The sequence below is a fragment of the Lontra canadensis genome, unplaced genomic scaffold (genome assembly GCF_010015895.1).
Source record: "Lontra canadensis isolate GAN:19392208 unplaced genomic scaffold, GSC_riverotter_1.0 scaffold36, whole genome shotgun sequence".
In the NCBI taxonomy this organism is placed as follows: domain Eukaryota; kingdom Metazoa; phylum Chordata; class Mammalia; order Carnivora; family Mustelidae; genus Lontra; species Lontra canadensis.
In genome coordinates, this window is record NW_022631030.1 from 2,964,000 (window position 1) to 2,988,165 (window position 24,166).

General features: G+C 52.3%; 1 protein-coding gene across 1 annotated transcript in view; it reads right to left on the bottom strand.

The window, feature by feature from the left end:
• The window catches only part of DSCAML1 (DS cell adhesion molecule like 1), a 338,974-nt gene that overhangs the window by 303,064 nt on the left and 11,744 nt on the right, over positions 1-24,166 (bottom strand). Inside the window, exons 2-3 of the mRNA XM_032868593.1 lie at positions 19,816-20,133; positions 16,199-16,345 (exon numbers count right to left, since the gene is read on the bottom strand). Coding sequence (XP_032724484.1) covers positions 16,199-16,345; positions 19,816-20,133 — 465 coding nt within the window. The remainder of the gene's footprint in view (positions 1-16,198; positions 16,346-19,815; positions 20,134-24,166) is intronic.

Sequence of the window (24,166 nt, forward strand, 5' to 3'; positions counted from 1 at the left end):
ACTCTCATTAAACCGGGAAACAGATTACAAGGGGATCCCGAGCCAGACATGTCTCTCCTCCTCTTTTATTTACACCACTTTTTAAAAAATTATTTATTTATTTGACAGAGAGAGAGATCACAAGTAGGCAGAGAGGCAGGCAGAGAGAGAGGAGGAAGCAGGTTCCCTGCTGAGCAGAAAGCCCGATGGGGGCCTTGATCCCAGGACCCTGAGATCATGACCTGAGCCGAAGGCAGAGGCTTTAACCTACTGAGCCACCCAGGCGCCCCTATTTACACCACTTTTAAATACTGTTGCTATCGGTTCTTGAGCACCAACCCTGCCCAAGGCAGCCCTGGGCAGAGAGGGCAGGAAACAGGTCGTGGAGGGCATCACTGATGTGGGTACATGTACTTGTCCCTCCCCAGCTCCACCAATAGACCCCCCTGGGATCGGCTTCCCCCAAATCCCACACTCACCAACAACCTGCTCTCTCTCCGCACTCCCGGCACCCCCAGCCCTGGAATGTCATCCAAACTGCGACCCCGCCCTTCTCCCCACATTTTGTATTTATTGTGTTGAAACAGGTGCTTTTCTATTTTTTTTAAAGATTTTATTTATTTGACAGGCAGAGATCACAAGTAGACAGAGAGGCAGGCAGAGAGAGAGGAGGAAGCAGGCTCCCCACTGAGCAGAGAGCCTGATGTGGGGCTTGATCCCAGGACCCTGAGATCATGACCTGAGCCGAAGGCAGAGGCTTAACCCACTGAGCCACCCAGGCGCCCTGAAACAGGTGCTTTTCTAATGAAATTTATCATGCTTATAGAAAAGGGTAAAAATAATATAAAATCATCCATGTTTATTTTGGCTCTATTTTCTTCAGATCTTTTTAAGAAGGAACATTTTAAGAAACAAGACATTCTGCAAACACTTGTGCTTCCTCCAGTGAGAGCCCATTGCCTCCTTCCTCAGAGGTAAGCGCTACCCTAAATATGGTGTTTACCATCCTCATGCATGTTTTTATACTTTTGCTACATATGTACGTATCCAGAAACAATGCAGGGGACTGCTTTGCATGTTTTCAAACTTTATACACATGGTACCATATCGTACGCATCCTTCCACAATTTGCTTTTTTTCCCATTCAACATACTTTTTGTGACATGTCCAGGCTGATTTGTAAAGCTCTATTTCATGCATTTCCCCTGCAGTATAGTATTTCATTGTAGAAATCTAAGCGATTTAATTTATCCATATTGGTTTCCAATTTTTTGCTATCACAAACACAGTTGCCATGACAATTCCTGTCTTGCCCATACGCAAGAGGTTCTTTAAGGAACATACATGTTAGAAGCTCTTTTCTTGACACGTCCATCACCCCAGCAGGACACGGACCTGTCACCATGTCCCCAGTGCCCAGGATGATGGGGGGCACAGGGGGCTCAAAGAGTGTGTTAAACTGAACCAAGGTGGAAGGGGTGTTAGGGAATCATCTCTCCCAGGCCCCTCACTTACAGATGAGGAAATGGACATCCAGAGAAGGAACATGAAATCAGATCGTGAGAGAGCTGGGGCAGGACACCTGTGCCCCTCCCCACCTTCCTGGCCCAGTCTCCATCACACCCTAGGGGAGCAGGTGACAGTCAGACAAGTGATCCACACAAGAGAGGGCAAAGGGCAGAGAGGTGTTAAAGAGGTCGTGCCTGGACGCTGGGCTCTCAGCCTGGAGGGTGGTCTCACACTGAACTCTCTCCCTCCGGATGAGGCCTCATATCTGGACATCCCCATCGAGACCTCAGAGCTGGACCCCCGGCATCCAGACCCAAGCCTGACTTTTGTGGTCTTGTTTTATGCAGCAGGAGGAGTCCTGCTAGGCCAGTCCGGAGGAAGACCCTGGACCTGGGACCCAGGAGACCCAGACGGATGGGCTAGAGGTGAAGAGCGGGCCCCAGCACCACGTGACTTGGGATGGAGTCCCTGGTCCTCTCCTACCAACTCTGAGGGCCTTAGGTGAGATACATCATGTCTAAATGCTTCGTTTTCTTCATCTTTAAAATGAAGCTAGTAATCCCCACCCCCTCATCATAATACTGGGAGGACTCCCCAAGGTCGTCTGTACCAAGTAACTCACACCATGCCTGGCACTTGCCGAGGGCTGTGGGTTCTATTCTCACCCTCGCCTCCAGATCCCCGGCAAGCAGGTGCGGCACCCAGGCTCTCCGCACAGCATGGCCTCACCTCCCACTCGGATCCGCCTTTCTGGCCTTGGGACTCCTCCTGTTATCACCGTATTCACTTATGTAACTGCTGGTACAGCCAAGTTTCTGCCCATTCATCATGGGCCACAGACCGTGGGAGACAGAAAAGATATTCTGTCTTTCAGACGTGACGTCCCATCTGCCACCGTGCCTGGGTCTGCGTCTGGCCCACCGTCCAGATGCTGAACGCTCTGGCCCGCGGCGCATCCCCGAGCACCAGAGGAACTGACGGGGGAGCACTGCAAAGTCACGGAAATTCTTTGAGCCCCTGTTTGCGCCTCTGGAATGGGGGTGACCAGTCCATGCTGCACAGAAACCTTACGAGAGGTTGAGTATAACACATATAAAGTGTGCTGTGAACTGTAAAAGCACAAGCTTAACTCACTAATATTATCAAAAGAGACTGTTTAGCTTGTCCTTATTCCCTGTGCTGCTGACACTCTGAGGCCCGCCTGCCTGCCTGAAGGATGCCCGGTGATAATTCCTGGGAAAGTCAAGGGCAGACTTAGACTCCAAGAGACAGAGACAGACGATCTTGGTGTTTCTGGGAACCCACTTCATCACTGAAGACCCACTCCCCAAAGTCCGGACCATTTCCCTGCTCAAAATCTTCCCGGGGTCCCCATTACCATTTAATCACATTCAGCTCAGTACAGCCTCAATTACTGCCCAGCCCTGAGTGTATCCTGCGCTCCAGCCAAGCCAGGCTGCTTCCCCGAAGAGCATGCAGCTTTGTTCTCAGCACCCCAGGACTTTACCCCCCGCGGCCTCCTGGATGCAGAGCAAGGGGTTTGCAACCCAGCTGCTCCCCAGAATCACCTAGGGGAATGCCACAAATACGGACAACTGGGTCTGACCCTCCAGGGATCTGGACTTAATTGTCTGGGGTGGGCCTGGACAGCGTTTTCTAAAAGCTCCCCAGGTGACTCTGAAGTTGAGCTTCGACAGGTCTAGAACATTCTCCCTTGTAGGAGTGCAGCCTGCCAAAACAATCCATTCTCCAGGACCCATGGCAAATGCCACTTCTTATGTGGCGCCTGCTGTCACCACACCAGGCAGGGCTCCCCGCCTCAGAGCCCCCAGGGGCTGTGTCTCTCCTGGGCCCTGATCACACTCTGCCTCATGTCAGGGTCACCTGTGTCCCAAGCTCACCTGTCTGTTAGGCAGCAGGCCTCTCTGAGGCAGGCTCGGGGTTGCTCTCTCCTTCAGGCCCCTGCCCACCCTTCCTACGCCACACCTCACAGTCCTCATCAAACAGCGACTGAGCCCGGGCTTTCCATAAAACTCAGAACACCTAGTTCACCCTCAGTCCTGCCCAGAACACGAACAGGGGAATAGGTGACTGTCCTCTGATCTGGAGAAAAGGCCAAGATCTGTGCACTCGCCCACTCCTGAGCTAGATGTTCCTAGGCTGATGCCCTTCCCCAGAGGCAGTGGGTCAAGGGTCTGCCTTGGGTGTCTGCTCTGGGGTGCTTCTGGGGGGGGTCTACACAGGAGAGTGAGTCTCCTCTTTCCAGAGGCAAGAACTGTGAATATGAACAGACGAGAAGATGCCCAACCACTCATCACCAGGGAAACGTGCATCAAAACCACCATGAGGTACCACCTCACACCTGTCAGAACGGCTAACATCAGAAACACAAGAGACAACAGGTGTTGACGAGGACTCAGAGAAAGGAGAATCTTCTCGAACTGTTGGTAGGAATGTAAGCTGGGGCAGCCACTCTGGACAACCGTATGGAGGTTCCTCAGAAACACACGACCCAGCAATCGCACTACTGGGCATTTACCCAATGGGTGAAAAAACACTCATTCAAAGGGAAACATGGACCCCGATGTTCATAGCAGCATTATCCACAAAAGCCAGGTTATGGAAGCAGCCCAGGTGTCCAGTGAGAGAGGTCAGATAGAGAACAGGTGATACACTCACACACACACAATATGGCATGGTACTCAGCCATAAGAATGAATGAAATCCTGCCATTTGTAACCACATGGATGGAGCTAGAATGGATAATGCTAAGTGAAATAAGTCAGGCACAGAAAGACAAATACCATATGATTTCATTCATATGCAGAATTTAAGAAACAAAACATGTAAAGGGACAGAGAGAGAGAGAGGTGATCAAAGCAACAGACTCTTAACTATAGAGAGCAAACTGGGGGTCACCAGAGGGGAGAGACTTGGGGGGGAGGGGGGAAACAGGTGACGGGGATTACAGAGGGCCCTTGTTGATGCCAGGTGTAGAATCACCACATTGTGCACCCGACTCTAATACCACACTGTACGTTAAACTGGAATTTAAATAAAAACTTAAAAAACTGAGTGTGAGGGGCGCCTGGGTGGCTCAGTGGGTTAAAGCCTCTGCCTTCGGCTCGGGTCATGATCCCAGGGTCCTGGGATCGAGCCCCACATTGGGCTCTCTGCTCAGCAGGGAGCCTGCTTCCCTTCCTTTCTCTCTACCTGCCTGTGTCAAATAAATAAATAAAATCTTTAAAGAAAAAACAAACAAAACTGAGTGTGAGTATATGAGCACATATAGGTACACATTCAATATGCACAAATTATATCATACACACTCTTTGTACACACACACACACGTATACAGTTTGATTAAAATTCGTTTCTTTGGTGAGTAATAAGAGGAATTTCTCCAAGTCGCTTGAGAGCCTCAAACAAAGACCCTTGGGAATCCCTGTCTACATAACGGCATCTTGCGCACAGGAAGCGCTCAAAAAACATTTGCTCAATTAAATAATTAACTGAAAATGCAACCACTGATTGTGGCTTATGCCAATACAGCCATTTAGACAGATTCAGGGGATGAAGCCAACACAAGACACGGCACTGTCCGCTACCGCCCGATGGAGCCTGTGCCTTTTCCCGGGTGCAGGCTGTGAACAGGGACCATGGCCTCTCCACACTTGTGTCAGTAAAAACAGGCTCTGGAATGCTCCAGACACAAGCCTTTTCCTTTCTGTGTCCCACTCCGAGGGGTGGTGAAGAGGGCCCCAGCCATATGCTCTCAGAAGGGATTCCTTTACAGAGAGCCCCATAGACCACCACACAGAGGTCAACTCCAGTGCCCTTCGTAACTGAACTCAAAACCCAGACTCCACTTCCCACCCCGCCCCCTCCACTGCCATTCACTGTCACAGGCTTCTGTCTTCCACTCTCTCATCTGCTCCACAAAGGAGAGTCCAAGTTCCTAAAGACGTGGTTGTTCAGGTATGTTCTGGCCCTGACCTGGGGGGAGAAGTCTCTGGTGTGAGACGAAAGTGCTTCCAACTTAGAAGACTTGGTGCCAGCCTCTGAGCCCCCCACTACTATTCCAGAGGCAAAAGGCTGTTCCTGGCTCCACCAGCTCAGCACTCCACACTGAGAAAGACAGGCTTCAGCGGACAAAGGCACATGGCAAGATGCCCACTAGGCCACAGAAGCCAACATCATGTTAGGGTTTGGACTTAGCCTTCTGGGGAAGTAGCCTGCCCCTGCCCCTGTCTCCTCGATATCCTGGCCTTATGCACCCAGCCCTGAAGGCCAAGTGACCCCCATTATCAGGAGACCCCAGCTTGGCTCCTATTGACTCACACCTCGGTGCTCCCACCTACTCGCTCTGTCTGCATGGAGACCTCCCGGGGCCTGGAGGAGATGACTAATCCTGGAATGGTTCTCCTGTGTCTGATCCACAGAAACCAAAGCGGACAACTACACATAAAGGTTGTAAAAAACAAACAAACAAAAAACACCCCAAAGCCACATCTATCTAGAAACACTCTAACTATCCCCAGAAAATCTATTTTCTCCACCTAGGAGAAGTATCTAACTTCTCATCTGCACGGCCACTGAAAGTAAGGCTTGGAGAGCTAAAAGGACCCTAGGGTCCCATGGGGAGTAAGTGGAGCAGGTCTCCCAGGCCAGAGCCGACACCCATTCTGCTTTGCTCCCCCAGGAAGAGAGCAAACGAGGGCTAGACAAGCAACCACAGAGCCATACCCTTCCGAGTCCAAGGGTCAGGGTCAGCCCCGCCCCCTTTGGTGTCCCTGGCAGGCTTTCAGCAGACCACAGCAGAGAACCTACTGTGTGCGGAGGAGAGGGGTTGCAGCAAAGCTGGTCGCATCAGGGGACACAGACTCTCCTTCCACAGCTCCCTAGTGCCGGCCCCTGCTCGCTACCGCAGCCCTGTCCCCACGCGGCTCAGGTCCTGGCCATGAGGTCTCATTGATACGCAACAGAGTTCAAAATCACAGGCTTGGCAGGAAGCGCCATCTATACATAGCTCTCCCATTCTGTAAGCACCGTTGGCTTCTTCTGAATAAATGCTACCCTACATTAAATGCCAGAATTCGGCGAGCAATGCTGCATGTTTGCAATGAGATTGAGAACGAAAGGCAAGATTGATTCTGATGTGAACACCAGCAAAGCAAATGGGTTTTTGAAAACCCTATAATTTCCCTGCAACCCTTGACTTCACTAAACACACATTTTTAGACTACAGCACAGTTAGGTAGGCATTAAACAAAAATGAGGTAGTCTAATGATGATTTATGTGTAGGATAACCTTCTATAAAGAATCCCGCTCTGATTTCAGGGTAACTTACAGAGGTGCCAACTTAACCAAACAATGCCGCTTGCTCCATGTCCACCGCCACGGCGTGATCTCAGGGCAAAGCATTTGCCTGCAATTGTCTTAAATCTGCAGAAATTCACCCAGTGGGCACTCTGGAAATGCGGCACCTGCCATGAACTAAATGGAAAAGCAAAACACGACACATGCACACACCGCCAGAGGCACCTGTGAACACAGACAATTTTGCTCGACTGCGGAGCTGTGGCGGATGGTTCTGGAACCAACCAACTGGCGTGCAACTGCAGAGCAGCCTGCCTGCCGGGAGAATGGAAGGGGGACCAGGGAACTGCGGGCATGCGGTCCGGGTGGGGTCTCACAGGCCTCTGAGGGGCAGGCGTCTGACTGGAGTTCCTGCGTCTGCCCTTCCTGGCTGGGTGACCTTGGGCAGGCCTCACGATCCCCCCGAGAAGCCTTGGTTTCCCCGTCTGTGAGGCGAGGTTAAGAATATGGTCCCCTCAGACGGAATTGAAAGATTTGCTGAGATGATGCCTGCCAACGGGCTTTATAAACCAGAGAGCTCCACACAGAGAAAAGGTGACAGAGACCATAGGGTACAGTTTGAGAGGTGGCCCAAGTCATCTCCAAGAGCTGACATCAAACGGCTCTGGGCTTGGCTCCTCACTCTGTGGCCTCGAGCAGGTGACTGAGCTCACTGTACGTCAGGCTTCTCGCCTGCAAAACGGAGCTCATAATGGCAGCCACTATACAGGACACTCGGGGGATTCCAGAAAATGACTCCTGAAAAGCACAGATCACCTAAGAGCTTAGTAAGTGATCACTTCTTTTCCTACTAACAATGATCATCACCATGATTATCATCTCCTTCCAGGCCCTCGACTAGGGAGAGACTTTCTCTGCTGATTCTGAAGCTCTCCCTGTCATCTCAAACCTGTAAAGGCTGGTTTACGGCTTGAGAAGGTAGGATTTTCTCTCTGCACCCCAAGGAATACATTAAGGCTGTCTAAATCTGATGCCCTTTCCCCATCAAAGCAGACAAGAAACAAACAACAAAATTAAGGGCCGGCTGCCTTTTCCTCTCTGCAGCTGGCTTGGTATGGAAAGCAGTAATTGCCTAGCGGCCCTGAGACAGACCTTAGGCTGGAGGCATGAAAGCCTGTTAGAGGAAAAGGGCTTGGCTCTGAGTTCAAGCGGTAGGCTTTGCCACGGAAATGCTGCGTGACCTGGAGCAAATTGCTTGGCCTCTCTGAATCTCATTTCCTTTATACCTAAGAATGGGGGTGGCAGGCCTGCCTCACAGAGTGAAGAGGAGAATTGAATGAGAGGACATCCAGATACCTGCTGGCAGGACCCCTAGCCTCACTGCACCTGCTTCCTCGCCTGTAAAGCGGGGAAGGTGATGGGGGTTCTCCACAGAGAGCATGCAACGCACTTCCTACACTGGATGGCGGATTCTAGGAGATACTAGTTGTTACTGAGCCAGATTTTGAGCACGCTGAGATTAGACCGGGCAGTTTGTGGAAGGGATCTTTGCTGCGTTGGCACCAAACCACAGGCCTTCGTTCCTTCCTGCAACATAATTTTTATCAGGTACGGGGCAAGGCACAAATGAATTCAGAGATGAATGCTGCAATGTCAATGTCTCAGTCATCTCTTTCCCTCATTCTGCCCAGATACCACTGCAGACTGTTGGAGTTAAAACTGCCTCAGTGGCCCTCTATCTAGCCCTAGTCCCACACGGCCTTCTCAGCATCTCACGCTCCGCGGCAGCCCGGTGCCCAACGTGGCCCAAGGCTGGACAACATCATGAACCTGGGGGGTGCGGTCATTTCCCGGCTGTGTTTAAGCGACTCCTTCTCCACCTGAGAATCCAAGTCTCTGCAGAGGCCTGATTTCCATCTAAAGGATTCCGTGCACAGGATCCATTATCCCCATTTCACAGATGAATAAACTGAGGCTTATGAAAATAACTCGCTCAAGAGCACCAATTAGGACTAGCAGACCACAGTCTGCCTTCTTTTCACTGCGTCCCTCCTCATCTGTCAACTGTCTGCTCCCATCTGTTACCCGGTTTTCTATCAGGTCGTCCTCTCCTTATGGATTTGCAGCAGTTCTTAAAAATACATTTTTGCGTGTCAAGTTTTCACAAGGTGATAGAATGTCGTGCTTCGGAGCACACACAGTGGAGTCTGAACGCATCAGGGTAAGCTGTGGCTCTACCACTTACTAACTTTAGGCACTTCGTTTATTTTCACCGAGGGTCAGTTTGTTCATCTCTGAAATGGGGGAGTAATAACCCCTCATCAGATTGCTGTGAGACCAAATGAGCTAAACACAGAGAACGCTTAGAACAGAGCCTGGCAACAGAGGAAGGGCTTAAGGAGTACGAGTCATTATTATCGTATTTCCCCTCCACACATACTTTTTTTTTTTTTCTTTTTCAAGAACTGGCAGGACCTTCATGGCTCGGCATCTTTTTCAGACTGCTCTCAGCACCTCACCTACCCTCCAAATCACCCCGTCCTCCACCACCTTGCCTGCCTTTGCCCCTGCTGCCACCTCCACCCGAAGCATGCTTTCTGCCCTCATGGCCCTTGGATTCCAAGACTCGACTGCAGGCCTCCCTCCCCCTCACGAGGCCTCACAGGGCCGCCGTCAGAAAGCATCATGGCTCATCCTCTTCGAGGGATGGTACCACAGTCCCTACGCTGGAGCTGCTGAAGGGAACAAGGAGGTCACGGGCAAGTGCAACTCTTCTGCAAGGCCTGACCCCATGTCCATCACCCAGCAGGAGTCCAAACCCCATTGATTAAATTGCCTTGAGGGCACTATTTTCTTCATGTTAGCCATCCCAACCCCTTTTCTCTATGGCCCTAAAGAGCCAAGAAAGGAGAGCCCTGATTATTTAAATATATATATATATATATATATTTTAAGGTTCTATTTACTTATTTGAGAGAAAAAGAAATGAAAGAGAGACAATGAGAGTGAGCATGAGCAGGGAGAGGGGCAGAGGGAGAAGCTCGATCCCAGGACCCTGAGATCATGACCTGAGCCGAAGGCAGACGCTTAACTGACTGAGTCCCCCAGGTGAACCACAGAGATCCCCCAACTTTGCATCACACAGCAGAGCATTACAGAGGGAACCCACAGAAACCATCTCTCTGGGTCACTCTGGAGCAGTTCCATGAAATAAAGACCAAGGACTGAGCACCTTAAACCCTGTAATGCGTTCCTCCCTGCCACTTGAGTACTCAGTTGGGGGAGAGACTGGCATTGCGTCATCATCGTTAATCATCTTCAGTGAGACTGGAGGGGAGAGGGGCCTGCAGAAAATACAGCGTCTGCCCTTGCTGGTTCTATATTCCTGGAATGGGGATAACACAGATTTCAAATATTACAGGACAAAACACAGTTAGTGCCTTGAGCAAGGAACCAAGAAAGTCCGGAGGGAGTTCACAAAAGGATCCCCCTCAAAGAAGGTTAATCAGGGTGATTTTTCAATCCACTCATAGCAGAAATCGGAAAGACATCATGGAAAAAGTGGTATTTGAACCAGACTTTGAAAGATGGGTAGGTTTTCGATAGACAAAGAACGAAGTCTGAGAATAAAAGCAAAGCACCCCATGAGCAGATAAAATAGCATGCCCTAAGAATGTCAGGAGAGAAGGGGAGAAGGGGAGCCCAAGAGCACCTCGGTCTTGACCTGGGTTTATCAGTAAGTGTGGAGGCTGTGCCCAGGACCTCCAGAGCCCTTCCAGCTCTAACGGTCCCTGACTCCATCCGCTTGTGGTCTAGAAGCATCCAAACTGGTTTCCAGGCAGCACCCAGCTCGCTCCTGTCTGCGCCATCCCCCGTCCAAGTTGGTGTAGACATATGGGATCTGAGGTAGTCTCCGTATCAGCCTGAGCAAAATGCAATTAATACATTGAATCTGCATTCCAAAGCAAACCAAGACCGTATGTGATTGTTTACTGTGTTGAGATTATCTGTCTCTGCCCATCGGAGCTGACGACATGAACGGAATCCTAAACTCCCTGATCAGGACGGTCTTTGTGTCTCCCACTGGGCCAAAACCGGAGCCGGTGCCCAATAAAACCTCCTTGTTAGAATGGCTGTTTTGTTCCCAGAACTTTCAGCTGGAGATCTGTGACCCTTCAGAAAAGCCAGAGCCTCTGGTCACTGAACACACAGCCAAAGGTCAGTGCAAGGACTGGGGACACATGTCTGTCCCCAGGCAAGTGCAGGAGACAGGGACAGGAGCTCCTCCCCTGTGAGGACCTGAGGACAGTCCATTCTCAGTGAGAAGCCTGCTCTGGGGAGGCAGCAGAAAGCAGAGGTGCCTAGAGGAGCCCAGTTCAAACCCAGGCTACAGCCTTGACAAGCCACGTGACCTTAGGTAAGTTGCTTGATTTCCCCCAGCTTCAATGTCCTCATTTATAAAATGAGAAAAGACCCAACAAAACAAAAAATGTTATCTCTCTTAAAGGGTTATTGCGAGGATTAGAGATAATTTAGGTCTCAATACATGATAGATATTATCATTAATCTTATTATTATTATGCTATGACAGGTGCTACGAAGGCCTTGGGGATAAAGAGATGGAAAAGATACAGCTGTGTACCCCCCTGCAGCAGGCAGACAGAAACCACCACCTATCACGTAAGAGGAAATGACGGGAGTGCGCTGGGAATGGAACCACAGAAGTGGTCAGTTCTGCCAGCAGGCTTATGCAAGGTCTCCTGGAAGGCGACACATGTGGACCAAGTTTAAAGGACAAAAGAGGAGTAGGGTATCAATAAGGAGAGGAGGGATGGGTACAGAGGGGACAGCAGGATCAAGTGAAAAGAGGTGTGAAAACACAGGAACAACTTGGCACTCTGGGGACAATCAGGGAGGTGGGCTCACAGGCTCTCTCCCCAGGTGAAGGTGGGCTACGGTCCAGGAGCACTGCCCACTAGCCAGAAAGGACCCCTCTGACCAGATTCACCCTTGCCCCTGTTTCTCCCCACCCCTACCCCCAACGCACAGGGCTTTCAGCCCAGGCAGGGCCTGATGACAACCCAGCGTTCCAGAGCCCCATCCTCATAGATGAGGGAGCTGATCCAGGCTTAGTCTTCCAGAGCACCAGCAGACACATCTGGCCCGCATCTGAGCAGTGTCCAAAACTCCCCTCTGGGGCCAAGAGAGCCAGTCAGGATGCTGGTGAAGAGCATGCTGGGAAACTCCCACAAGGAGCCCGCATCGATATAATCAGGTCTGGTGGAAATTAAAAGCTATTAGGAACAGGGCCGGATTTATCTTTATATCCAATAACATGCATTGTAATGGTGATCATGCAGATGGGAAATTAAACCACATCTCGGCTTCACCGGAGGCCTTAATTTTTATTTATGTTTGTGCACGCCCTTTGCCCTCTTCCCCCCACCCCACCCACTCTGGAAAGCCGGTTCTCCTCAAGACCAAGGCCCCCGGGAGAGAAGTAAAGGGTAGGAGTCTGCCAGATCATAGGTGAGAGGTTCTGGGCTCTTACATCTTTAATAGCCCAATGGAAGGAAGAGGACCAGCTTGGAGGAGGGGAAAGGCAGGGGGAGAAAGGGGCTCGTGTAGTAGGTAGCTCTGGGGAAAGTACCATTTTGGGAAACATTGCATGTTGGTCTCTCCAGCCTCTCCCTGGGGAAAGCACAGTCAAAATGCTGCTTAGTTTCAGCAGAGAGGCCCCCCTGCCCCTCCCCAGTGTAGACATCCGGGAAGGCTGGCCTGGGAACAAATACCCAACTCACGGAGCTGTTTTAGGCACCAAGTCTTCAATTCCTTCCAAACCCCCTCAGAGAGAGGCCTTGAAGGGCAGGCTCCTCATTCGGAGGGGCCTACGCTCACCCCCTCGGGCCCCCGCCTCTCAGGGCATCTGATCTCCCCCAGGAGATGTGTCCTGGGGCCCTGAGTAACCCGCAAGGCCTCCCATTCCTCCCCCTGCTCACCAGCACCTGCCCCTGTTGGCCCCCTGGTCTGTGGAGGATCTGAACCCAGACCTACACACCCAGAGATCAAAGTCAACACTTTCTCTTTGCTCCAGAAGCTGACCCTAAGGCGTCAGGGGGAAATAAAGGGCTCCTTGGTCTTTCCATAACCATTAAATCTTCCCCCACCGTGAGAAGCTGCCATCCAGCCTCCCAGACAACACGCACACTGGGTAGAGGGTGAGATGGATGGCAGAGAATCCTATTTTTATGGGAAAAAAAAAAAAAACAATAAACAATTTGCATTTTCCAAAATTAAAGCAGGCAGCGTGGCGGCCCACGTTCTGGCCTCTCATCCAGAGCCCGGAGGAAGCAAAACTCCAGTCTCTGGTTCTCGCACATTCCTCCGGGAACGTGTCAGTTGGATTCATGTGCTTTGGGAAGTCTGTCCCTGGATGAAAACCATAGCTGTAGAAGGATCTAGAATGATTATGGATGGTGCTGGAGGTTGGGGTGGGGGAGGAAAATTCTCCAAGGCTAAAGGAAAGAGAGGGGTGCTAGAGAGCCAAAGTTGACCAGAGCCCTGCAGATTAGCATCAAGCCCGCTTCCCTGATAATTATGCCCTTTGGGGCCACCAGCCGTGTCTTTACATCAAAGACAGCCCTGAAGCACCAACTACAAGGGTCACGTTGGGGAAGCTCCCTGCCTCCAGCTCCTAGGCACAGGAGCCAGGTAAACCCGCCTTCTCTCCCATCTGAGCTGGACCTCGTACCACCCCGCACCCACCACGCTCACCCTTACGTCAGTGCTGTTCCCACATTCCTTCAGAACGGTTCCAACCATCCACCCATGCTCCCTGGAGCACTGACTGAGCACCTGCCCTGCATGTGCAAGGGGGTGGGTGTGTCAGAAGCCAGAGACGTGTGTATGAAAAGAAGCCAGCTCCATCCTGGGAAATTCAGTCTAACGGGGGACATGGAGCCCGTGACGTAGTAGAAAGGCATACACCATCATCATCATCACAGCCACAGCTGTTCTAGGTGTACCAGGCAGCGTTCGGAATGTTTCCAAATAGATTAACTTCTTGAACCCTATAAAGTAGGTCAATCATTATCCCCATTTTATTGCAGTTGGGGAAACTGAGGCACCGTGGGGCCAGTGACCTGCCCAGCTGGTTAAGCAGTGGGCTGGGTCTCAGCCCAGACAGTCTGGTGCCAGGGTCCAGGCTCTTCCTCACTGCACCCACCTTGACCCCACAAAACCTTCCCTAAAAGCCAGTGTTGACCTTCTTCCCCTCCCTGAGGTCAAGGCCGTCCTTATCTAGAGCACACATTTAAAGGCTTGGAGTCACATTCTGCTGGACACATTTGTATGGTGCAGGGAGGCAGTTCTGTGGGGGGGGGGGGGTGCGCAGGTTGAAGGAACAGACCCGAGTTCAAGCCCTGGCCCCCTGCTTAATAGATCCATTACCCAGAAGAAGTGACTTGACTCCTGGGAACCTCAGTTTCCTCTTCTCTAAAGTGGAGGGAAAAAATACACATCCGGATTTTTATGAGGACAAAATGAGATCATACATGAAAGTTTCTTAGCCACTGCCTGGCATATACTAAGCACTCAGATAATAATCATTGTTATTTAATACTACTACCAATAATTAATGATATTTTAATGAGTATAACTCTGAGTCCATAAACTCAAGTGTGTAAGAAATACCACATTTATGTTCTGCAAAGTGCCTTCAGTCTGACTCTTTTGGATAAGTGGGACCTTCAGTCTTCATTACTGGGGCTTCCCACAGGGATGTGCCAAGGTCTGGGGTCTCTCCCCACCCTGGTTGTCCCTCCCTGCATGATCGCTTTGGGTCTTGGCTGTGAACCTAATGCCTCCTCTGGACGCAGAACACTGGCCCCCATCCCAGACTGCGTGGAGCCACACACAGCCACCCATGGTGGGGGCCAACTGCTTTGCCCAGCTGCACCCACTAAGTGGCCTACAGTCCCATTCCCCATCCCCGGGATTCGTTTGTCTCCCATTTGTTCCTTGTCCTCAGAAGCTCTCTTCCCCAGCCAGGACACCCATCCCAACCTTTCCTATTAGCTTATGGTTTTACAAAAGGCAGGAAGAGCAGCTGTCTTCAAGTAGATCTGGATTCCCATCCTGCTAGGAGCTCTGAGGCCGGGAGTAACAGCCTGGCCATCTGCTTGGAACTGAGAGAAGGAAAAGGTACCAGGAGCAAAACACAAATTAACGTCTCCAGAAGAGTAGCCTGTGGTGTTGGCTGTAAATAAGCCGAAGTATGGACTCTTCTAGCCAGGTTGTCGGAACCGTGGAAAGAGCTTTAAAAACACTGATCACAGGTTCTCCCCCGGAGATACTGATTTGGGGTCAGTCCCAAGCACCAGTGTTTTTCAAAGAGCTCCACCGGGACTCAGGGGTGTAGCAGGATTAAGAACCCCAGCTTTACAGGTGTGATGCACTGATGTCTGCCTCCCCCGGCTAACCCGGAAACCTGGCAGCTGGAATCATTCCATCTGACCCACGATGGGACATCGAGGCTGCATGGGCGCTCAGCACCTGGCCAAGTTCCCCTGTTTCACAGAATGGGAAAACCAAGGTCCTCCGCAGAGAAATGAAGAAAAAACAGGAGAGCCCACACATGATGCTGAGATGAAGGCAGTCACGCTGGAGCCATGGGGGGAGAAAACCCACTATTTTGTAACGAGAGGCCAAGAGGTATTTTGAGGACTTGAGGTCCTCTCCTAAGGTTTCCAGACCTGACCTCCTGTCGAAGGGAAAGGGAACCAGTAACAGAAGGCTTGCTCTAACAAGGCGAGCCTACGACATGGTACTAACCTCATCCCCCAATACCAGGCAAGGGCGAGGCCCACTAGAATCCTAATGGGATCTTCAGCCAACTTAAGAAAAAAAAAGACTCTTGTACACAGGAAACTCAGGTCTGGTCCAGTGCTCAAGCTCTAGTCATTCCACACGGGAACACGGACAATCGCCAGCTCCCGGCTCCCCTCCCCCACTTTGAAGCCTTTCACTTTAAAGGGGTTCCCAGCCTCACCTCCCACTGCAAAGAGCAAGGGCAAGCAAAGACCCAGGAGGCAGAAGGATGGGGGTCCCACTCTTTAGGGGGAGTAGGATCCATCCTCTATCTGATGGGACATCGGCACACCCAGCAGAGGCCCCCAGCACCTGGGTTTCACTGACCCACACAGACGTACCACATACCAAGACGAGACCAGAGACGCTTTGGGGCCAAAGCATCACCAGAACACTGAGAATGAATCAGTCACCAGAACCAACCTCAAGAGCTCAGCTCAACAACCAGCTCAGCACCTCTGCTCCATCTCTCCCCCCACCCCGCAGCACCCCTGCCTGCCACGGCCCCACAGGGCTTCTTACCTGGGATGATGGAGACCGTGTCCTTCTCCCAGGACACAACGCTAACATATTCCTGCACTGAAGAGGGGATGAGGCACTTGAAGACGGCCACGTTGCCACGCATTGACCTTTGATCCTCCACCCGAACGGTGTAGGGTTCCCTGAAAACTGCAGAGAGATGAGGGAGTGAGGAAAGGGGGTGTCACAAGACTGCGACAGAGTGGAGGCCCAAGAAGGGAACAGAGACCCCCCTCAGGTCCCTCAGCAGCCCCAGGCCTCGCCCCGCAACACCTCCTCCCCCACCTCCCATTTAACTAGCCCAGACGTTCCTGCCGTGATCTTACTCCTGCCTGAGCAACCTCCTCCCTGCTCCCTCAGAAACATCCCGTGTCCCCTGCAAGGCCGTGAGTCCAACTTCAAACCTTTGTGATTTCAGTATTTAACAAACCATTGGATTGGAGGGGCCTGGGGTAGCACCTAATTCCAACATTGGGATCGCATCCAGCAAGAGGGTAGGTATGTAGGTAACAAGGAAATGCGATAGGATTCCTCTAAGGAAACCACACTTGATTTCCTACATTATTCCTGGGCCCGTGGTGGCAACAGCTGGGGCATGGTGACCATCATTTGCCAAAAATAGGAACTGTGACACACACATTCTGTGACTCAACCACAGAATTTTGTGCCACATCAACGTGAAAGGTGGCCTGGGAAAAATGTAGTTGACACATGGAACTTTCTGGAAGGGCTTGGTGGTTTATAAGGAGAATGGAAGAGAATATTTAAAACTGTGATTGACTATGAAAATGGATGGTCTCCAAGATTCTCTGAAACAAAGTATCCTTACTGTTTCCTCCTACCTCCTGACACTGCCTACAGCCTGACCCCCAGGCTTGCCCCTGATTCCAAAAACTAGCTCTTCCTTCTCTGCGGCACATGCAGTGGAGGCCCCCTGCCTCAGTCCTAGGGCTGGTTTCAAGGGGCACAGTCACCTGCCTGCCGTCTACAAGTCAAGTCCGGTGGGTGGGCTGGCTGGACCTTGCAGGTGGGGCCCAGGGCCATCCTCTGCCTCTGCCTCTGCCTTGTCCTCCTCTGTTTGGCCTCTTCTGGGGCTCACTCCATCCTCCCACCCCTCCTCTGCTGGTGCATCCAGATCCCCACTGCCTCCCGACCTTGTCCCTCAGCAGGCACCTGGGCAGCGTGCCCTCCTGCTCTCCCGGCCACGGTTGCCAGGGTGATGTTCAGGGCCCGAGGCCCTCTGGTTGTGCACCTGCAGCCCCTCTGGCTTCATAAAGAGCCGCTTAATTGGCTGTGTCTCTAGTCTGGCCAGCCCTGCCCAGCCTCCTCAGGCCTTTCTTCTTCCCCTGCCTCTGGGTGACATGCTGGGGAGGAGATACAGCTGAGGGGGAGGAGAGACAGAGAAGGGGGAGGGGAGGGGAGGGGAGGGGAGGGGAGGGGAGGGGAGAGGAGAGGAGAGGAGAGGAGAGGAGGGGAGAGGAGAGGAGAGGAGAGGAGGGGAGAGGAGAGGAGAGGAGAGGAGGGGAGAGGAGAGGAGGGGAGAGGAGAGGAGAGGAGTGGAGAGGAGAGGAGAGGAGCTCTGCCTATTCTTTGGGGCAGTGGTCTGGCCTTCCATGGGTGTGAGTGGGGCACAGCCGGCGGATGTGAGGGGAGCAGGCAGGAGGCCAAGGGGATTGAACACAGGAGGGAAGCAAAGTAAAAGAGTAGAAAAAACTGGGGTTTGGGGGCGCACCCCCTGGCAGAGACCAGAGGGGAGGAACAGGCCAGCAGCCCCTGCCTCCTCCTCTGAGCTGCTGTGCGACCCTGCTGGTTGGCCTTCAGAGCCTCAGTTTCCTCGTCTGTAAAAGGACACAACAATGGTGATAGCAGCGTGTCGAAGGCCTGGCCCAGGGAAGCATCACAGAAAGGTTGCTCGTCGTTCCAGTGACACCTCTGACTCACGGGCCGTGGGCCCTTGGCCAAGCCACGTACCCTCTCCTCGTCTCAATTCCTCACTTTTAAGAAACACTTTATGGGATTATTGTGAAAACTGCGTCCTAACCCAGTGACAGGCACGTAACAGGAAATAGGACGTTACTTCCTCTTAGCCCAATCCTCCAGGCGCTGGAGGCCAGAGCTGCACCAAACACCAGCCTCGAGCCTCCCAGCTCAGCACCTGGTGGTGTGAGGGGGGCAGAGCAAAGGACCTAGTCCTGAAAAGAAGTTCCACAGGGAGCCCCAGGAGATACCCTGGGGTTGGTCCTGGGTTCCAAGAGCTCATATCTCCCCTCAAAGCAAGCCAACAGGAGGAAGACTAGCTCTTTAAACTAAGAGCGCCCGCCCCACCTCACCCCTGTATACACCCATTCCTAGCTACTTGGAACCTCAGGCCTGTGAGAGGCACTCCTGAGGCAGAAGGACCCTGGAAGTCAGAGAACTTGCAGGATCCGTCACTTGGCAGGCAGGTTGGGAGGGCTTCCTCTTCTCCCCCAAAACACTCACCAGGAAAGATGACACCCCAGAGCCCGGCACCGTCACAGTGGGATAGCTAAAATGCTACCTGTCCTCTCCCACCCAAAAAAGCTCTACTAAGAAAACTGTTCTCCAAACTTCAGTGTTTCATTACGATTTAAGGCACACCTTGGAAACGATGACAACACACAAGTGTTTCGTGACATCCTCATTCAGACAAGCTGATCTAAGCCATTCCCTGGACTCCAGACCTGAGAAATGAGCTTTTCTATTTTCTCTAAAGACAACAGCTGAGAAACCCCTACTTCCTGGCCTCCGTCGGCCCTTCCGAAGACCAAAATGCTTCACTGCTCAAATTTTCCGTCATGAATTTTACCTAAATGCCTGTTCTCAGGAGGCAGAGTCTACTCAAAGACCCATCAACAGCAGAATGGATAAACAAACACGGTAGAGTCGAACAATAGTATACCACACAGCCATGACAATGAACGACCCCATTCAACAAGGCACAGCAGCAGGGGCAAATCCCACAAACACAATAGTGTACAGAGGATTCGAGAAAATACCTGCTGTAGGACTCCATTTATATAAAGTACAAAAATAGGCAAACACCTGTATTGTGAGAAGTCAGGACAATGGTTTCCCCCAGGGGAATGGTGACAGAAAAGAGCATGAAGTGGGCTTCTGACGTGCTGATCTTGTGTGTCTTGATCTGGATATTAAAGCTGGTGAAAATTCACAAAGTGATCTACTTATAATATGCGCCCTTTTCTTTAGATGTTTCAATAAAAGGGTGTTTAAAAGAAAGAAACTCAACTGGGTGTGTTTTCCTAGAATCAAGCCCTGAAATGAACCCGGGATTGAAAGGAGCGCTGTCTCGGTTAACCATCTCAAGGAACCATGACTGGGGCAGGTGCCGGCCTCAGCTTCCCGGAGGAGAAAGTACAGACGCGGAGAAGTGTGTTCTTTGACTAAGGACACGCAGTAAACCGGGAGCTAAGATTCCAAAAGGCTCAAAAACTCTCCCCGAGAGGCAGACTTCTGTCACACCACCCCCTCAGCATGGCACCCATGTCTCCCCAGAAGGGGGCCTCTGCCTGCCCCCCATAACCACCCTCCAGACGGAGCCCCAGCACCACCCCGCAGGGAGCAGGTGGCCGGCCCCTTACCTGCTTTGACGCGGATGTTGGGGCTCCGGATCTTGCCGGCCGCATTCTCCGCGGTGCAGAAGTAGTCATTGTCGTGGATAAAGCTATTGAAGGCGGAGGGGGAGAAGGCGTAGAGCTGCAGCGTCCCGTTGGCGTGGACATGCCGGATGTGCGGCACATCGTAGATGTCGTCCCCCGTGGCCAGGTACCATCGAAGGGCCGCGCTGGGCGAGCCTGCAGCCGGGCAGGGCACTACCACCCCCACGGAGCTGGAAAAGGTCACCTGCTGCAAGGAGTCATTTACAAAGTAGAGGCTGGTGCCAACATCTTCAGGGCGAGCTGCGGGAAAGGGGAGAGGACGGGCCGGATTATCCGCGTTTTGGTAATAACCTCCCAGGCCCCTGAGGTGTGCGCCCACCCCCATTCATGTTTCAGACACCAGTCACCCAGGAAGCATCCCCTAAGTGCTACCAGCCACTGGCATGCTAGATAGGAGACTGTTCCTGCCCCACAGAAGCTTCCAGCCTCGCATGAGAGTAGCAAAAGGTAACCCCCTTTCCATGCCAAGCCAAGCCAAGCCCACGGAGAAGAGATTGGCCATCACTCTTCTAGGTCAAAGGGTCCAAAGCCATGATCCACTATTGGCATCCACTGTTGACATTAGGAGAGACGCTGAAATTGCTTGGATCATAAGCCTTTATTGAGCACCTGCTACACGGCAGGCAGGTTCACACCATGACCTCCATTCATTCACACAACCCTGAGAAGAGCCGGCATCATCTCTTTTTTTAATCATCCCCTTCTACAGGCTGAGAGTAGTTAGGTGACATGCCAGAGATCGCACAGCTAATAAGCTACAGAACAGAAATCTGAACCCAGGGGCGCCTGGGTGGCTCAGTGGGTAAAAGCCTCTGCCTTCGGCTCAGGTCATGATCCCAGGGTCCTGGGATCGAGCCCTGCATCGGGCTCTCTGCGCAGCAGGGAGCCTGCTTCCTCCTCTCTCTCTGCCTGCCTCTCTGCCTACTTGTGATCTCTGTCAAATTTTTAAAATCTTTAAAAAAAAAAAAAGAAAGAAATGTGCACCCATCCCTCTTAGGGAGGGTCTTTGTGCACTTCCTATCATACACAGGGGAAAGGCGAAGGGCCTCAGGACCATGCTGTAAGAGGAAGGGGGACGCTTGCTTGGGGCAGAGAAAACGACAGGAGATGCTGAGAGGGTCTCCCACCGCGGAGGCCGTTCTGGGAAAGGCCCAGCCCCCGAGGGCCGAATGAGGACCAGTGCTCCGGTGGGTGGATAAGATCTGGGTCAGGAAGCAAGAGGCCCACCCAGGTTCTCAACCTGGCCCCAACACGGACCAACTGTGGTGACACTTCCCCTCTCTGTTCCCCTGCTCCTTCGCTTATAAAATACTGGGGGTGGCAGGGGGGTGTGGATGCGGCTGCAAAGACCTCATGCATCTGACTGCCTGACGGGTTCCCATCACAGCACCCCGTCACGCGGGAGAACACGCTCAGCCCGCAGCCGCCTGACAGGGGCAGGGCCACCTGACCCCGAGGACAGCTGTCTGCAACCCTCACGCTGGCACGTGGCCTCCGTCTCTCCCGCCTGATGGCCCACAGCCCTGAATGGTGGAATCCGACCCTTCCTCCCTGCTAAGGAGCCACCTCAACAAGGGCCACCTCGGAATGAGTGGGGACAGCCCCGGAGAAGAGAGGGCCCAGTCCCAGGTCTCCAGCTGCAAGCCCCCCTCCTCCACCCAGAAGACCAAGGAGCAAACAGACCACTCCGCTGCTTACTTAAAGAACGTTGCAGGGGACCCAACTTGACCTCAATTTCCACAACTTTATGAGAAGGTGGAGGGCCTGCATCCAGACTGTATTAATACTCTTGGCTTAACTCTGAGCCGAGCCTCCCGGGGGAATATACGGGGCAGCTCGTTGAGGGAGGTGATTAACCCTCATCGGTCAGAGCAATTCACATCATCTCATAAAGAGCTCCGATGAAGCCATTAGCAGCAGTGCTGGAAAACACATTCGCGGGCTCCTTGCTGGGGTGTCAGGGGCATCCTCCTGACAGCAAATGGATTTGCTGTCCCCTCCAGACACCGCACCCCTAGCGGCTGCAAGGCCCTTGAGGAGGCCGTGGTCTAACCTTTCCCTCCTCCTCCTCACACTGCCTCCCCTGGCGAAAGCCCCAGTGTTGGTGGGTGAGGGGACCCTCAGAAGCTCAGAAACGTGCCTCACCCCCAGTGGCTAGGGTACCGTCCAAGATCATGCAATCACAGCATTGCACAGGTCAGCAAAGAAGGCTTAGGAAGACTTCCCTTAGCACCCAAATTTGCCAGGCTCCCTTTCCGTGGGCCTGCTCACTTTCTGGGAGATCTCCTTAGTGAGATCCCTTCAACAAGCATCTGAGAAGCATCTTCTCAGGCCAGGCACTGTTGTAAGCACTCGACTTATGGGGCTTCTTTCGACATTCCAACAACCCTGTGTGGTAGGTACTGCTGTGTCATCCCAGCCTACGCATGAGGGAGGTAAGGCCCTGGGAGATCAAAGCAACTTACCCAAGACCACACAGCTGATGAGTGAGGGCTCTGGGAGGCAGACACGGGAAATCTAAGCCCCGAGTCTGACTCCTGTACAAGTAGATGATTGCAATAATAAAAAGGTGGATTTCACCTTCCTCAAACTCCACCTGGCCACCAACATCCACAGTTGGATGGCCAAGTACAAAATTAATACATCTGCACGCATAGATACACACACATTCCTTGTGGGAGGGGCCATCGTTGAAGTTGACATTTCAGACAATGCTTAGCCTGTGGGAGCAGGGACATCACTCTGGGGTTCTGGATGCCTCCTGAGACAACCTAGTTAATCAGACACTCTCTCCTTGGTAGCTTTATGGATTAGGGGAGAAAAAATCCATCACGGGACAGAAAGACTCTACATTGTGCCTGAAAAATGGACTTGGAAAGCTGAGAAAGGTTCCTGACAGAGAGGAATTCTAGAATTATCAGATTCGAGAACAGGGTAAGAAAATGGTTATGCTGTAGCCCTCAGTAATAATAATGCCGCCAGCAATGAGAACCACCACCACGGCTTTCACTGTTAACTGTAGGTCAGGTTCGGAGCTAGACCCATTACAGATATTATCTCACTTAATCTTCACGGCTCCCTAGAGGATGGTATTAATGTTATATTGACCTCACGGATAAGGAAATTAAGACTCAAAGTTAACTAACTTCTCCAAAGAAATACAGTGTCAGTGCCGGAGCTGGGACTGGAGCCCAGCCTGCCCTTACTTGAGGGCCCGGGGACAGAGCCGCTCTACTGTGTGAACCTCGCTGAAGACAAACCACAGAATCTGGTTTCCCAGGCTGGGTACCTCTCCCCACCCTTCCTTTCGTCTCAACTCCACCCCAAATACACAGTCCTAGTCTCCAGCTCTCCCTGCTGGAAATCCGCGCCACGCCCCGCCCCCCCACCCTGCCTGTGAGCCTGCCCCTTTCCCCAGGCCCCCTCTGCTGCCACCAGGAGCCCCAGCCGCAATGAGAACAGCCTTCCTGCACTCTGAGCCTTGGATCCTGCCAGAGCCAAGGACACGGGGTTCTCAACAACTACAAATGGGTAGATTTAATTGATGAATTGACCGGGATTGTCCAGCCACCTGTCAGGGCTGATGAAACGGCAGATTGATAGCAAAAGGTGAGTAGCCTCATATTTCTCTCACCTCGGGATGTGAGCTCCTGTCTTCTGAGTCTGGGGGAGCAGGGGAGGATGAGACAAACCATTCATTTCTGCTTAGGGCTCTGACAGTGCATTGCCGTTATGAAACATCACCCTCAGGTGTGAAACAATAGCGTCCCGCACTTACGGCAGGCCCATACTGTACCACCACAAGGCACCTGTCAGCCCAGAATGCAGAAGCCCTCTAATAAACATTAATTTAGCCTCATCCCACCTGCCAGGAGATAGGCGTGAACAAATCTATAAAGGGGAAACTGAGGCACTGACCACCCAGTAGCCCAAATCTCTGCCTCGTGCCAAGATGAAGGTTCTTGGCCCAAGGGGCACCCATGAGTGGCCGCAGCAGCCATGCGTCACCCAGCCATGAAAGGGGGAGTAGCGAGGGCCTCACTCCAGCCTTTATGGGGGTGGGGGGTTCCCCTCCTTCTCAGGCCCCTGTTCGAACCTTCAGAGCAGGGAGAAAGCTTCAGCAAGCTCTCAGAGCAGCACAGAAGTGGGGTAAAATTGACAGAGCCCTGGTAGGCATCTGATGAACTGCTTTCTCTCCCGGAGCTCACCACGGACCTGCTGTGTGACCTCAGGCAAGCCACCAGCCTTTCTGAGCCTCCATGTCCTCAGTCAA